The sequence below is a fragment of the Thunnus maccoyii genome, chromosome 14 (assembly GCF_910596095.1).
Source record: "Thunnus maccoyii chromosome 14, fThuMac1.1, whole genome shotgun sequence".
NCBI classification, from domain to species: Eukaryota; Metazoa; Chordata; class Actinopteri; order Scombriformes; family Scombridae; genus Thunnus; species Thunnus maccoyii.
In genome coordinates this window covers 13,791,027-13,806,077 of record NC_056546.1, presented here as the reverse complement: position 1 = coordinate 13,806,077, position 15,051 = coordinate 13,791,027, and the positions used below count along the sequence as shown (strand labels likewise).

General features: G+C 39.5%; 1 protein-coding gene across 2 annotated transcripts in view; it reads left to right on the top strand.

Annotated features, from left to right (window-relative positions):
* Positions 1-1,296: 1,296 nt before the first annotated feature.
* The window catches only part of LOC121911932 (SH3 and PX domain-containing protein 2A-like), a 50,350-nt gene continuing 36,595 nt past the window's right edge, over positions 1,297-15,051 (top strand). For both annotated transcript variants that reach the window (XM_042433890.1, XM_042433889.1), the window contains exons 1-5: positions 1,297-2,552; positions 7,094-7,174; positions 12,170-12,245; positions 13,167-13,243; positions 14,082-14,173. In XM_042433890.1, the coding sequence (XP_042289824.1) occupies positions 2,481-2,552; positions 7,094-7,174; positions 12,170-12,245; positions 13,167-13,243; positions 14,082-14,173 (398 nt within the window). In that variant the 5' untranslated portion in view covers positions 1,297-2,480. The remainder of the gene's footprint in view (positions 2,553-7,093; positions 7,175-12,169; positions 12,246-13,166; positions 13,244-14,081; positions 14,174-15,051) is intronic.

Genomic DNA, 15,051 nt, shown 5'->3' with positions numbered 1-15,051 from the left:
TTATGAAGTTTATACATTTTCAGTTTTTGTTGACATTGTCAGAAACGTGATAATTCTACTTTATGTTTATTATTGAGGTCGTAGTGGGGGGTGGTGGTGGTGTACTGGAGCGTGTTATATTGAAAAGTGTTCACAATATTTTGTCCACTCCATTAAAATACATAAGAGGGGCAAAATATTAGAAATGAAGTTAACAAAAACATCACCCCTGCTCTCCCCAATATCACCCTATCATCATTAAGACTCTTGTTAAAGTTACTTTAAGTTGTCTCATGCCACTGAAATCTTATTTCAAGATAAGGGGTAAAAGTAAGAGGTTCAAATTCGGGGAAATATTTATTTATTGTATAGTATAGTATCGCTGTATCACAGATATAGGCCTACATATTTCATACATACATATATCATTGTTAAATTGTAGAGGATTATGATTATTACTAGGTGTAGTCAGGATTTTGTTCCATATTTCACAGCAAAAGTAGGCACGCCTGCAAGGTTACAAATATCAATAGGTCTACACTATCCAAGATAAAACAATATTCATGTGTCATAAAAGATGCTATATAGCTCACTATAAATCGAGGTTGAATTAAGTCATTGTAAAATTGAAAACTAATTTTTTAGTTTTGGTGTCTCATCTTTAACATCTCATCTTAACTCAGTAAATAATTTGACACTGAACACATTAAAATCCAAGTTCAGAGAAGTATTCAGATCCTTAAGTAAGTGATACCATATGAAAGTACTCCATTATAGCCTTATTTAAAAAAGGCCACAGCTACAATAGACACTTAATTTAAAGTTGATTTATTAGCAGAGTGTTATATCATGATATCATCATTACAGTATATTATACTGTTGGATTATTTTACAGATGTACAGATACTAACACATAAGCAGCATTTTGGTGTTTAGCTGGTCGAGTTGGCGCTTATTTAAACTACTTTATATATTGTTTACATGATGATCGCAGAGTGTAAAGCCTGATTCAGCTACTAATAACTATAACTGTCAAATAAACATAGTGGGGTAAAACATTCCCTCTGAGTAGAAGTCTAAAGTGGCATGAAATACTCAATAAAACACAAGTACCTCAGAATTTTGCTTAAGTAAAGTATTTAAGGAAATTAACTTTACTTCCATCACTGCAGAGCACAAAATAAACCAATGGTTCTCAAACATTTTTATGTCAAGGGCACAAATTAGACCATGGACCCCCGTTTGATAAGATTTTGTCCCTGAGTCCTCCATCTGATAAGATTTTTGCTTTTAGATGTTTTATTGCAGAAAGTGTATGAAACCCATGACCAAAATAGTCACACAATTATAGTCAATATATATGATTCCCCTTTTTTGCTGGGGACCTCCTGGAACCCTCTCAACGACCCCTTGGGGTCCCCGGGCCCCACTTTGAGAACCACTGAAATAAGCCTTCAAGTGCACCACTGCTAGTCCCATTTTTACATTTGAAAAAAGTAGAGGCGAATTATTGTGTTGTGTAGCGCCCCCATGTGGACAGATGCTGACTGTTATTGTCTTTTTTACCTTTTTCACTGTGTGAGCAGATTCAACACATGCTGTGTTTAAGTGCAGTCGGAATTCCTAATGTCACTTTGAAATTAACGTCAAAGTAGACTGTAAATTATGTTATGTGATTGTCAGCCGAGTAAACAAATGGTATGTTTCTATAAAGCTGTAGGTAACGCATTTTGTGCATCCGTATTAAGATCTAAGCTACATTTCTTTAAGTTAAAAAGATAACATCTACACACAGTGAGCTAATTGGTATTTATTGTAAAAAATAAAATAAAATACGTAGGCTATTAAAATTTCAAGCATCAGTGCTTATGATTTCCCATCCGCAGCTGTGCATCTAAATTTTCTGAATGAAAGTAACCCACAAGAAAAGTTTGTTGGCCTGTATAGAAAATTCACAGGGACATTGAAGGCAGCAATATATTATCTGTTCCATCCAGTGTTTATGCACAGGAAAGTGTGATCTTTCTCGTGTAGCCTGTCCACACTTATCTCTAAACTCTCCATAGTTTTCATGTCCTAAACAGTCTGACTTCACTCTTTTAAAAGGTCCTTAAGAGTGTCCGGCCAGCTGAAGCGGGACCGCCCCGCACATACTGACTTGCCTTCCTGTCCTTATACTTTGCTGCCGCAGTCCAGCCCCTCTTGAGGGAGGAGAAGACTGATTAAAACCTCAGTTTTATTGCGTTGTCATGTTTCACAGGGAGTTCAGAAACCCCGAGACCGCCTGACACCATCATACCATGGACGCACGCAAAACCTGACTGCGGAGTCTTTTTTCCCCCTCCCATCTCTCTCTACAAACTTTGCTTTCGTCGTAGTGTCCTCACAAGACAATGACTTCCCTTATGGTTTTTGATACTTAATATCGTTTTCATGGACGAACATCCTCTTTTGTAGCATTAAGAGTATTTCTTGGTGAAAATCCTTCTTGATCTGTCAAGATGCAGCTCCGCACAGTCCTGGACGTCAATGTTGTGGATGTTCAGAAGAGGAGAAATCCCTCCAAACACTATGTAAGTTATTGCCTCTTAGTTCTGCGTTTCTGCCATCATGTTGTTCAAGTAGCTATTAAGTATATAAATGTAGGCTCCACATTGCAAATCATTGCTGCAGTTTTCTTTGCCTGTATTTGCTCTATGGATGACAATGTTGGTCTGTTGGTCGTTTCACCACTTTGGTTCAGGGTGAACTGCAGTAACTATTGTTGTCCCCTGACTTAATCCTGTGATTTTCCTCTCTAGCGCCACTGAGGTTCACTGAGTTTTTTGGTGTAATGTTAGTATAATGGATTGCCATGGCGTTTGATACACAGCATTAATTGTAACAACATTGGTGAATGTCTGATTTTTCTTCCAGTGCCATTATTAGGTTTAAGTGTGGATTTGTCCAATACTTTGCTTTATGACAGCATATTTGCATAACTAATGACATTCATCAGCCTCAGCTGTATTTTGTGTTTTGTCCAAGATGGTGAATTTGGTATACATTAGGGCTGCACCAACTTATTTTCACCATTGATTTATCTGTATAATAAAGAGTTTCCATGATAATTTCCCAGATCACAGTATTCAAATTGCTTGTTTTGTCCAGTCAACTCACACAAGAGGTTTAATTTACCATCATAAGACCAGCAAATCCTCACATTTGAGAAACTGGAATTTGCTAATTTTTGGATTTTTTGCTTGAAAAATGACCGGAACAATAGTTGCAGATTAATTTTCTGTCATAAGACTAATTAACTATTCGTTTCAGCCCTTAACACAAAACCTTCTAAAGATCAACATGTTAGCATTTTGATGTTAACACAACAAGTTTACCAACTTAATCACTGATTCACAACAGAGCAAACCAACCATAGGTTTTGAAACACCCAAAGTCTTGTTGAGACTACAGTATTTAATGAGGACACATGATTCAGTCCGTAGTCAAAAGTATTGCAAATCAATACCCAGCCTTGTCACAACACTTACACAACACCAAACTGACAGCAACCATTTAAATATGTAATACACAACAGTCCCCCACATATCACCATTAAAGAGAAAAGTCCACAGACATTCCTACATCGTTACTGTCTGTGATCTTCATCAAATGTTGTACAGAAACTACTATGTACCAGGGTACAAGGTTCTCCAACTCCCTACATTTGTGTCTGGCTGACTGTCTGACCACAAAAATGGCATGAAGATGCAAAAAAAAAGAAAAAAGGTTGGACTGTGCTGATGCCTAATAAAAAAGCTGCAGAAGAGCAGTTGTAGAAAAACAGTTCACACCCTTTCTTAAGAGAGAATGTACGAGGTCATGCTTGCACTTACAAAACTAAAAGCAAGAGAAGGAAGCAAAGTGCCAAAAAGCTCTATTACCATCTGCAAGTTACAGTTTGGTACCGTCAAAGCCATTTCTTCAAGGTACCGCATTTCAGATTAAGGTCATGTATTCTGTTCCACATAACATGCATGTTAGCTGGAAAGAATCTGTGTACCAATAGACATATTTGTCTATTTTGTGGGAAGGGTTGTGGGAAGAATGTACCATCTCAGCATCTTATGAGAAACAAGAGTGAGTCTTGCTTTGGGTTAACACATCCCCTTGTAAACATCATCAATGGGAACAATAGTAATGGACTGAGACATCTTATATATGACCACAGCTGTGTAGCCAGACAAGAGGAAGCCCCCCACCACCACAGTAAGGGGGATATGAGTTTGACTTCTGTACCTGAACTGAAATAAAATACTTGCTCCCAGCCCATCTAATGGGACTTGCATACTTAATCAGATGACCATTAAAGAGGTTTTTGCTTCCATCATGGTCCTTGATGCTTTGGAGATAAACGTCATTGTCACCATTTAGCAGGAAGCAATCATACGGACAGTTTCTTTCCATCCGTTCGAGGAAGAGTATGCTTGTATGCACATGTCACTCACTGTAAGTCCATGACTGCCAAACATTCATTGTTGTGATGTTTCTGTGCTACACATCCCACCGATATGCAACACAGAAATGTCAGGTCTTTAGATTGATGATGTTTGACACTCTTTTGGGGACTTTTCGATCATGAATATAGTTAAAGCAGTAGTTTAACAGTTTGGGAAATAGATTTATTAATTTTCTTGCTTTCAAAGCCAGGAGACTGCTAACATAGCTTGGCATAAAGACATAAAGACAGAAGATAAGATACTAAATGATAAACTGCACAATCAGTGAAAGTAATGGGTTAAAATGTCCTGTATTCCAAGAGAGAAACATCCCTTAGTTACACTACATTTGCTGCAGTACATGCGTCTAATGGCCTGGTTAGAGCCCTTGATTTTAATACCATGGTGGGTGCTTTTGTACAGTGACTTGTGAGGAATAAATACATGGTTGAAGGCTGCTGATTCAGGCTGGCCTTGCATCACTATCATTTTTCAGAGAAAAAGTCTCAAAGACTTGTGAGGTATAGTCCAGTTTGCCGGCAGATACATAATTGATCTGTTTTGCTGGCAAACAGTAGTGTTGGGCTCTGTGTTCTTAATCTCTGTGGAAGATGTTTACGACGTTCACCACTTAGTTGTTAGTTAAAGTAAGATGTCGTGCATATTATGTCTGCCAAACACCAGAATGTTGGCATTCTGACCATAGCATTTAGCACAAAGTACTGCTGTGCGTAGTACAGCCTCACAGAGCCGCTAGAATGACTGTAGACTCTTAAGTCTAGTTTGACTGCATGGTCTGATCTTGGTGTCATCTTACTGACTTGAGTAATCAAATCCAATGAGCCACGAGACATGTCTCAGCGGGACTGCAAAAATCAATTAGTCCATCAGTTACAATTGGATTAATCAACCTGAGAGTTAGGATCAATTGCATCATCCATCTCCTGCTGAGTGGAGCTCCCCAAAGCCACTAAGTGTCGGGCACAGACTTTCCCTTGGGATGGAAGCTGGAAGTGAGGGTAGTGACTGGGAAGTCCCCACGAGGGAAGAAGAGGAAGAAAAAAATAAAATCTCATTATCTATGAGCTAAGCAACTGAAAATGCTTATCCGGTTTGAGAGAGGAAAGAAGCAACCCTTTGTCTTTTGTCCCCACGGTTCAAGTGTGACTTCCTTCCAGGGACTCATGGCACTGGAGCCAGAGAGTGCATGGCAACTAATCCTTGTTTACACACACTGCCAGAGTGGGATTCAAAGGCAAGTCTTTAGTGCGTGCAATATACTGCATTAACTCCTTGTTAAATACAGACTCTAGTAATTAGAATAAAAGTGTGCCTGTCAGCTATATTTGACCACCAGTCGTGGTAATTTAGGGCAGATGAGCCCACACAGAGTCTTAAATATGCATTAATTTGTGCTGTTAACTTGTTTTGAATCCGCTATAAAGACTGTAATCCTTTTACAGTAGGCCCATGAGGTATCAGTAATGTTGGTTGCAACCATCATAATCAATTCCTGATGTTACTACTATTGGTTGCATTACTTTATAATTATACACTAATGAACTCACGGTAATGTGTTTATCTCAAGTATTCTTGTCATGTTCAGACATAAACATGGTTCATGGTTCTTTTGGGGTGTAGCTTGGCCTCACACACCCTCACCTTTAGCCATGCTGTTGCCTAAATTCAGTGTTTGGTCATGCTGTGTCTGTATCTAATTAGTGAACTGCTAGAGAACTTGTTCTGCCCCACTGCACACTCTTTCTGTAATAAAATGTGTGCCCAATGAAGACTGCATTTCAAACTGGTAACTGATGTCCTTGCGGATTGCCACCATATGTGTAAATGCAGCTTTTGTAAACACTCAATGCCATGCACTTAGATGGAAATGCATTAGGTTCAGCCATCTGTTTCCGAACCTCAGGGCGTACACAATTGTTTGTGGGCTCTTTATTGTTGAGGCAAATAGAGAATTTATTTTGGGAAAATGTCCGGCAACAGTGTTTTGTTCTGAAATGACTGATGTCTGCCAAGGAAATGATATTCCCATTTCAGCTTCTGTATGAGTAAACACTTCTTCCATGTCATTACTCCTGGTGACAAATGTAAGTGCATGAAGTCGTTGACACAATAGGAACATCATTTGTGTCCTCAGGCAGCGGACTCAGCTGGACGTTATAAAAAATGAAATTCAAAGTTGTGATGTTGAGGAGTATACAAGGAACTAAAATGCATTTCATAAGAGCAAATCATGTGAAATGAGAGTCTCACAGCCTCTCGCTATTATAATACTATAGAGTTATTAGTAAAATTCAGACATACTTAGTAAGTAGTAGTATTTTTAATCACTGAAATCAGTCACATTACAAATGTAATTCATTATAAATGTTTTTTAAAAAAATGACATAACGCTTGAAATCCATTGGCCCTCTCGATGACCCCTGATGGCTTTCCAATGTGTGACTGAAACAGACGAACTTAATGAGTTTATTTGACCTTTGACGACCTCTTGAAGTTAAGGCAAGAGGGAATGCACTTTGTGTCATTAGGGTGAGTCGAGCTAAAGCGATGCTGTGGTGTCTTTGACAAAGTGACTTTGTTTTTAATGGGCTTCTTGTTTGTGCTTTTCTCAATAGGTGTACCTTATCAACGTGACATACTCAGACTCCACTTCTCATATCATCTACAGGAGATACAGCAAATTCTTTGACCTACAGGTATGTTTCACTGGCAAAATAACTTAACACTTCTACACAAATACATGAGCAGCTTTAATTCACATTTACATGGGAGGTCTCTCAAAAGCAATTAAGTTTTAATTTAATTGTGTGTTGAGAATGGCTTGAATATATTTTGTTCATGTTGCCAACCAGCCACATTAAACTCTGCGGTCAGTTTGACCTTTTGGTCACGACTTTCTGTTCAGCTGATGGAAGGCAGTATGCTTAGTGAAAGGTCTCATTTAAGACTACTGGAGCCTGCTTGGAAACAGGGAAATGGGGGAAATCCAGTCAGCAGATGCATCATATTCATTCAAGTGAAGAAGCAGGAAGAGAACACAACCTCAGTCAGAATGCAGAATGCAGCATGGGGCCATTACAGTCTTAAGTTCTGGGGGATCTTATTGCCTTCAGTGAAATTTCTGCATTTACTAACACAGACTCAAGTTTACATTTCAACTACACAGGACTAAATAGTCTTTATTATTGCGTGGTTGTTGGAAAAGCTAACAAATCCAAACATTTAAGTAGCCTAAGTATCAATATGAGGGGTTTAAACCTAAGTTACTGTTTACCTTATCAAGCATTTTTCTTGTCTCTTCTCTGATAACCCTTTTAGCCAGACTGCACTCTGCAGCGTGTGGCTCTGGTGGGCTGGCTCTGTCGAAGGCAGCAGAGGAAACCCTTTGTTCTCTGGTCTCTTGCTAATAGCCAGGAAAATTCTGCCCTGGTCTGTTCGATGGAAACAGAGCTTCTCTCCTGTCTCTGTAAACATTAGTCTTGTCCATAGATCCCTGCTGCCGGGGTGTGTTTGAGAACAGCAGACTGCAGCTGTCCATGAGAAATGGGTGGAGATGGTGTGTTTTATTTGTCCTTACAGGAAAGTAGTCAGTATGTTCTTCAAAATATCCAATTTTTAGAAATACTGAATAATTACATACATTTTTATTTTTTTTGGAAACAAAATCAACCAGTGAGATTTGCAGCAAGCTTCCGACAGAAGAAGGATGTAGTTTAGGAAATGCATGGTCCAATCCCAGAATGCACTGGATGAAATTAGTAGGAAGTTGTGATCAGGAAAGGGTTGGGGGTTGCCACTGAAAGAAAGATACATTCACTTGGAAGTTTAGATAAGACAGTTATTTCACTGGGGCATGTTTCCCTTGTTTTTATATGACTTCTATAATGGTGTGCAATGGTGGTTTACTGACTCGCTTTTCTAGTGCCTTGAGTTTCCCATTTTGTGGTGATGTATTTAAATATTTGTCTTTTCTCAAAGCAGAAACTGAGCTTTTGCTTGTGTGCCTGCCAGCTGACACCTACAATATTTCCAAGCTCTGCACAGTTCTCTGTCTTTGTAGCACAATAGCTTGTTTTATGTTCACTAGAAGCTGATTGAGAAAAAAATGCATTTGACACCCTGAGCCCAACAAATGTGACCATGATCTCATCTGATAACAATTAATTCAGAATGAAAAGCTAAGTGAGGTCACAGAACAATGCCTTTAAGCAGTGGCCGATAATTCATATTATGTCTAACATCAGTCAGCACTGTATAGTTGGTCATATAAAACTCCTCATCAACAACAGGCAGCCTTGCTGTTTGACTTTTAAAGATGAAATATCCATTTTCATTGCCAAATGGATATCCAAAAGTGCACTCACTGCTAATGTTTCAAACCTCTCTGGTGCACTCTACATAACTCATAACTACTCCTCTGGGAAGCAATTATCATAAATTATGAGGAGCCCATCTCCTTTTTTATCTGATTCTTCTCCTCTCTTCTTTTCTGCTGACCTTAAGTGAGGTGTGGTCTTTGTAATGCTTGGGCAGAGTGAAGCACATTGATTCCCAGTTTTAGATCCATTTGTTTTCATGTTAACATAGTGCTGAGCCTGAATTCCACCAAGTGCTGTTTCTGGTGTCAAAGGGAATGTTTTTCACCCGCACATGTTTGACGTGAGCAGAATTGGTCAGTGTGTCAGACAGAGTTTACCGTCAGATAGAAGGGAGTGAGGTCTCTCCCATCCACACCCTTCAACCACAGAGAACAGAGCACATGGGTCGCAGCATTCCTCAGGGGGGATTGTGGAGTGTGCAAGCTGGCCTGGTTTTCCCTTTTGGACAGAAATGTCTCCAAAAATCTCTTAGTCGTCATTATTTTTGGATTTGGGAATTGGACCAGGGTCAGTTCTACCCCGTCCGCATTGTAATTTGTCTGGCCTACTTTCCTGACACACGCTGAGTGTATATCGTGGTTATTTTCCTCAAAAACTGTTGTCAAACATGGGCTTTTTTGCAGACATATAACATAGACAAACTAATGCCTGAGAGTAAACTGAAGTTCAATAGCCCAAAGATTTGATGAGACTTTATAATGATAATTTTTAATGTTGCAGCAACTGTTGAGTACCAGTAGAGGCACAAAATATGAATTTATATCACTTGATTTCACTTGTTTCTGATAATAAGGACAGGATGCATTTGCGGTAAAAACATGCACAATAATTTGTGATTCTCTCCACGTAAGTGAGTGAAACAGTTTCTGACCAAGAGGGTTGTTGCACTACAATAGCTCTGCTGTAAACAACTGTCAAGCAGATGTCAAAACAAAACCCAGAGATGGAATCAGATCGTTGTCCCACTCAAACATTCCTCCAAATTCCTTCTGTCAGAGATTCCTCTCAGAACAGTTTCTTTGTCTGTTGCACAGTGTAGTGTCTCTTTGTCTGTTCCTTCCTTCCCATCCCTGTGAGCGCAATTACATTTTAAATGCTCCAAATGAATGATGATTATTACAGTATACAGAAGCTGTTTGGGTTTTTTCTTGTCACCATAATTCGTGTTCACAATGTCATAATGCCAAAATAGAGGTATACTTGACGATTGAGTGTTTCTTCCTCTGGCATTTATTCACAACACTCATTATTAAGTATGTAGAAAAGAGAGGGTAGTAGTGATTACATCATAGCACCTGTTGCTACATCGACATGTTCATTTTTCCCAGTGGGAACACTTGGCTGACACTGCAGCTTAGTACGCTGAATTATCCTGTGCAGAGTTTAGGAAAGCAATATACTGTAGTGTAGTTACAGCATCTGTGGGCCAAGTCCCCGAAGCCTCTGAATTAAAGGTATATGAAATGTGAGAAATGTTTTCCCTGGGAGTTTCGTTCCAAGTTGTTCAGCTGTTGCCATAGAAACGCCTTTCACACCTGTCCTGTAAAGCTGTGAGTGTATCCAGGCAGGTCCCGGGGGATGATGTCATCATCGCTTCTGGATGTTAGGTCTCTGTGTCACCCGTGGTTGTTTCCAAAGGTATTGAGTGAACACTCCCATCTTAGAGGGAGTATACTGCTACATCCAGCTGGTGAGCTGATGAGTGTGCAGCTCAGTGTGTAAGACAAACAATAAAATTGCCAGTGTTAGAAAAACTGTGATTTTTTTTTTTGTTGAAATTATAGCTCTTGCTGTAAAATTATGTTATTGCTATAGTGTCCAAAAGAAAAACAGTCTGGTTTATATACATATTTGATGTCTTGACTTTTCTGTGTAAGAAGCAAAAAACTCTAATCTTAGTAAAATCAGAAATATTACTGTTTATGTGCATTTCTGCCTATTCAGACAGGTGTGGTTAACCAGAACTGTTCTTTAAACTCAACATTTTACTTTTCCCTTAAAGCACAATAACAATGACTGTCCTCCTCAAAGGAAACCATTTCTCGTTAGCTGTCTATATTTCAGAGCAGGGGGGAAATGCCATGCCCTGAGAGAAATGTAGAGATTTAGCAGAGGCAGCAGATGAGTACAAAAAAGAAAGAACCACAAGAAGAGAAACCAAACCACCTCTTACTCGAGAAGTCCTACAAACAACTCCTACAGGCCCAGACAGAGTGGATCCAACTTTACCCTCCAAGCTGGGTTCTGTTTGTCCACCTGGTTCTTTTTGGCTCGGTCTAGACCGAGACTAGTCTCCCAGTCTCCTCCTCCCAGTTGAGTGTGCTTAAGCTTGACGCTCACAGCCTTTGCTGTTTAACCGAGCACATCTGGAACAAGGCAAAGCAGAACGGGGCCACGTCTGTATTTTGAGCTTGCTGTTACTGTAGGAAGCTCTCATATGTGTTCATGGTATTGCTTTGATTTATTCAAAGAGGAAACTAAAAACTCTTGTCCGTGATACAAACACATACAGACACATACTTAACACATTTGCAATTCATGCTTTTTCAGCACGCAACTAAACATGCTCATACATCATATACAACAGAACACATGTTCCTTGTACACATGGGACAGATGCATGCATACTGTATACATGTATCTGAACAGACACATGCTGAAACAATTACAAACTGCTACACTTGGAAGAAAATAGTTGCATGCTGTCATCATAAAGGACTTCACACAGCATGCGTTCTGTTTATTTTTTTGGTTTAACCCTATATCTCTCAGTAGGTCGATCATAGACAGATATATCAAGTGTAATTTTTGCTCACATCAAAGTGTTAATTATCTACTTTGATGGCTTTTTAAGCTCTTTAAGTGGAACTTGCTTTTGAGGTTTTTCCAGATAAGTGTGGGTGATGTAACCTTGTCTGCTGCCCAAGAGATCAAAGTGACTCTGTTTGTAGTCGCACGACACAGTAGCTTTTCAGACGATATGTAATTACACCCCATATTGAACTCATGTACCGTAACAAGGAGGTTGTCTGTGTCTGGAGGATTTGCAACCTCGTTTTGTCTCTATTCTCATCTCAGCTTCCTTCACTTGAACTTTCACTGATAAACTTGTGGTAGATAAAAGACAGTTCCTGTCATGTCAAACCTCTAATGGTCAGATGATAATGATCGCTTGCCATTTATTTTGGCTTTTATCTTTTTCTTACTGAATTGCTTGAAGTATTAGATTGGCAAAAAAGAGTATGCTTTTTGTCATTTTTGCTGCACAACTCATGTTTGAGGCACTGTTTAATCTTTCCTCTTCTTTTTCAGATGCGAATCCTCGACAAATTTCCAATTGACGGAGGCCAGAAGGACCCTAAAAAGAGGATTATTCCTTTTTTGCCAGGTGATAAACACACACAGTACATCAGAACCTGCATTACACAGTCACATCAATTTTAACTTTATCTAAGTTGCTGCGGTATTCAATTCCTGTAAGTACAAGTAAAAGTAAGGCCTTCAGACATTTTCATGCACAACCAATGTTTGTTACTCCTACAAGCTCCGTAGCATGACCTACCACGTTGCATTGTTTTATTAACTGCCATATTCCACTCAAGCAAAATCAATTTGTTGTCTGCCATGTAGGTAGGAGGCTAGCAGAGAGGGATTTGTCTAATCTGATAAACTCATTGTGGGTCAGAGCAGAGGAGGGCAGTGAAGAGATCCTTTGTTAGACAAGCTGTACTGTTCAAGTCTGGTTAGTGCTGTTTTGATCTCTCTGTAAGCCCACCATGGGGTGAACTGAATTCCCTTACACACAACAAGCAGCACGCACTTTTTCACTGTTTAGTGTTTAGACACTGATATTGGCAGTCGGTGTCCTAAAGCTAATAGAGTGAGGATTAGTAGTAACTTTATGTAACTTTTTACAACCACTTTCATTAATGCATGACCTAAAAAAAACTTTTGGAGTTCTTCTGTTTAGAATCAAGCTTCTATTGTTAAATATTCAAAACATGTATTCATTGTTTGCTGCTTTGTCTTGAGTATATCATGGGTAATGATGACAGTGAGCTCCATAAAATACAGAGAAACGCCTTACTTTCTACTGCTGGAAATCATACTGACAAAATATTAATTAATTATTTGGTAAAGCTGCACCCTTTGTGGTGTAAACATTAGCAGACCAAATAACAGACCTTATGTGAGTATGTTAGATTATCTAAAGTCTGTATTGTTCTATTTTTTTTTCCTATTATATTTTTGCAGATTCATTTAACTGACTGACACACACATAACTGACAGTGCTTTGTTTTTCCCCCAGGAAAGGTCCTGTTTCGCAGAAGTCACATAAGGGATGTAGCTGTCAGAAGACTGAAGCACTTGGATAACTACTGCAAAGTAAGACAACGATTGTATGTCTCATAATGTAATAGTCTAATCTCTCTGTGTGTATGTGTGGTTGGTCTTTTAGGACAGTAAATGTTGACCACATATTGTTGGTTGGAAGAGTGTTTTATCAGTGTCAGTGCTCTTCTCCCTGTGCATATTTGCCACATTTTCAAGCCAGGCCTCAGCATTTATCTCCCCCACCAGCCTCAACAGGAAAGCAACTGCTCTATCTGCACTGGTCATTTCCTGTCACCAATGTAAATAGGCAGCCTATAAAGGAAACGAGGGAAATGGGGGCACAGGGGGTAAAGCATAATCCAGAAAGCAAGAATGAATCAGCAGACTTAAAGCGCAGTGTGCAGATGGCTACATGACCCCCTTACATTCATTATGTCAGAGAAAGGAATGTGGGGCAGGTGTGTTGCCAAGTGTGGCAGCAGTTTTCATTTAGACGATCTAAACTAGATTTGCTGTGAAGGTAGGGCACTTAAAGACAAGCCTGTCTCACCAGAAGGCAGGATCTCCTATTAATATTGTTTCTATATGGATTGATTTTTGATTCATGTGCAGTTGGCTCAAGCATGTCATTTTGAATTTTGAATACTTTATGCAGCTGAGACAGACGATTGTTATTTTATATCACCCCTGTGTGTTTTCCTTTGTTTTAACCCTCACTCTGGGCTCAGAACCTTCTTCCTTCCCCTCCACACCCTCCACATCTCCGCCTGGTCTTCTCATCTGTCTGACTGTACAATGACAAAGTGTTACTCATTGCCTTTTAAACCATACAGCCCTTTTGAAAACATAGGTGAGCTTCTACAGTAAATATTTTGTGCCTTTGTTGCAGGCTCTGATGAAGCTTCCCTCCCACATTTCCCAAAGCGAGGAAGTTCTTAAGTTCTTTGAGACCAAGGCAGAGGACCTCAACCCTCCCACAGAGTAACTATCGCTTTTTACTTTATAAATTATAAGCTATCACTGAGCATTAACATCATCTCTGTTACATGAACTGTTAGATACCAAGCTTTTCCCTCTGGTGGGTTGTAAACACCGGCCACAGCAGTAGACTGTGTGTGTGTGTTTGTGTGGGTTCAGCAGCTGTGGTTCATGCCTTTCACCCATGCTGACCCATCTTGATCCAGAGGCTTTACCGTGTCTCAGAGATGATTGATTGATGTTGGTCGAGAGGCACTGTGTTTTATTAATAATGATTTCTGGGACGTGACACCTGATCCCAGAACAAATGTGTAAGGATCAGTGGTGTCACGAGAGTGCGGCTGAGTTCAAGTCTCAGGGCAGACGAGGCTCTCAGCCTAGTCATTTGTCATACTCAGATCAAAGTCAGAGTGGGAGTAATTACAGACTTGCTCTTTTGAATGGGTGCAAGTTTACTTTTGTCTAAGTTGTATTCTATCCCTTTGATTTATGTTCAATGTAGGTTTGTTAAAAGTTGCTATTTTACTGACCAGTATGTCAGAATTATTGTTTTCTTACTAATAAGCCTATGTGAATTTAAACTCATCAAACCCTGAATATAGCAGATACACTGTCCCAACACATTCTATGAGAAAAAAGTGGTAGAATAACCTCTTGAGTGGTCTCTCCACTGACACCAGGCCCACCACCTCTAACATGTTAATCCCACTTCAAAGTGAGGCCCTCCTCTTGTCTCTGAAACAGTCCAGTGCAGCTTAAATTGAGATGTGGGGGTCTAAAAGCCACCCAAATGCTCAGTTCTTTACTGCAGGATCTGTTCTGGACTGTTTTAGAGTGACTTTATTGATGTTATTTTGTGTCACGAGTTCTCGAGATCACAG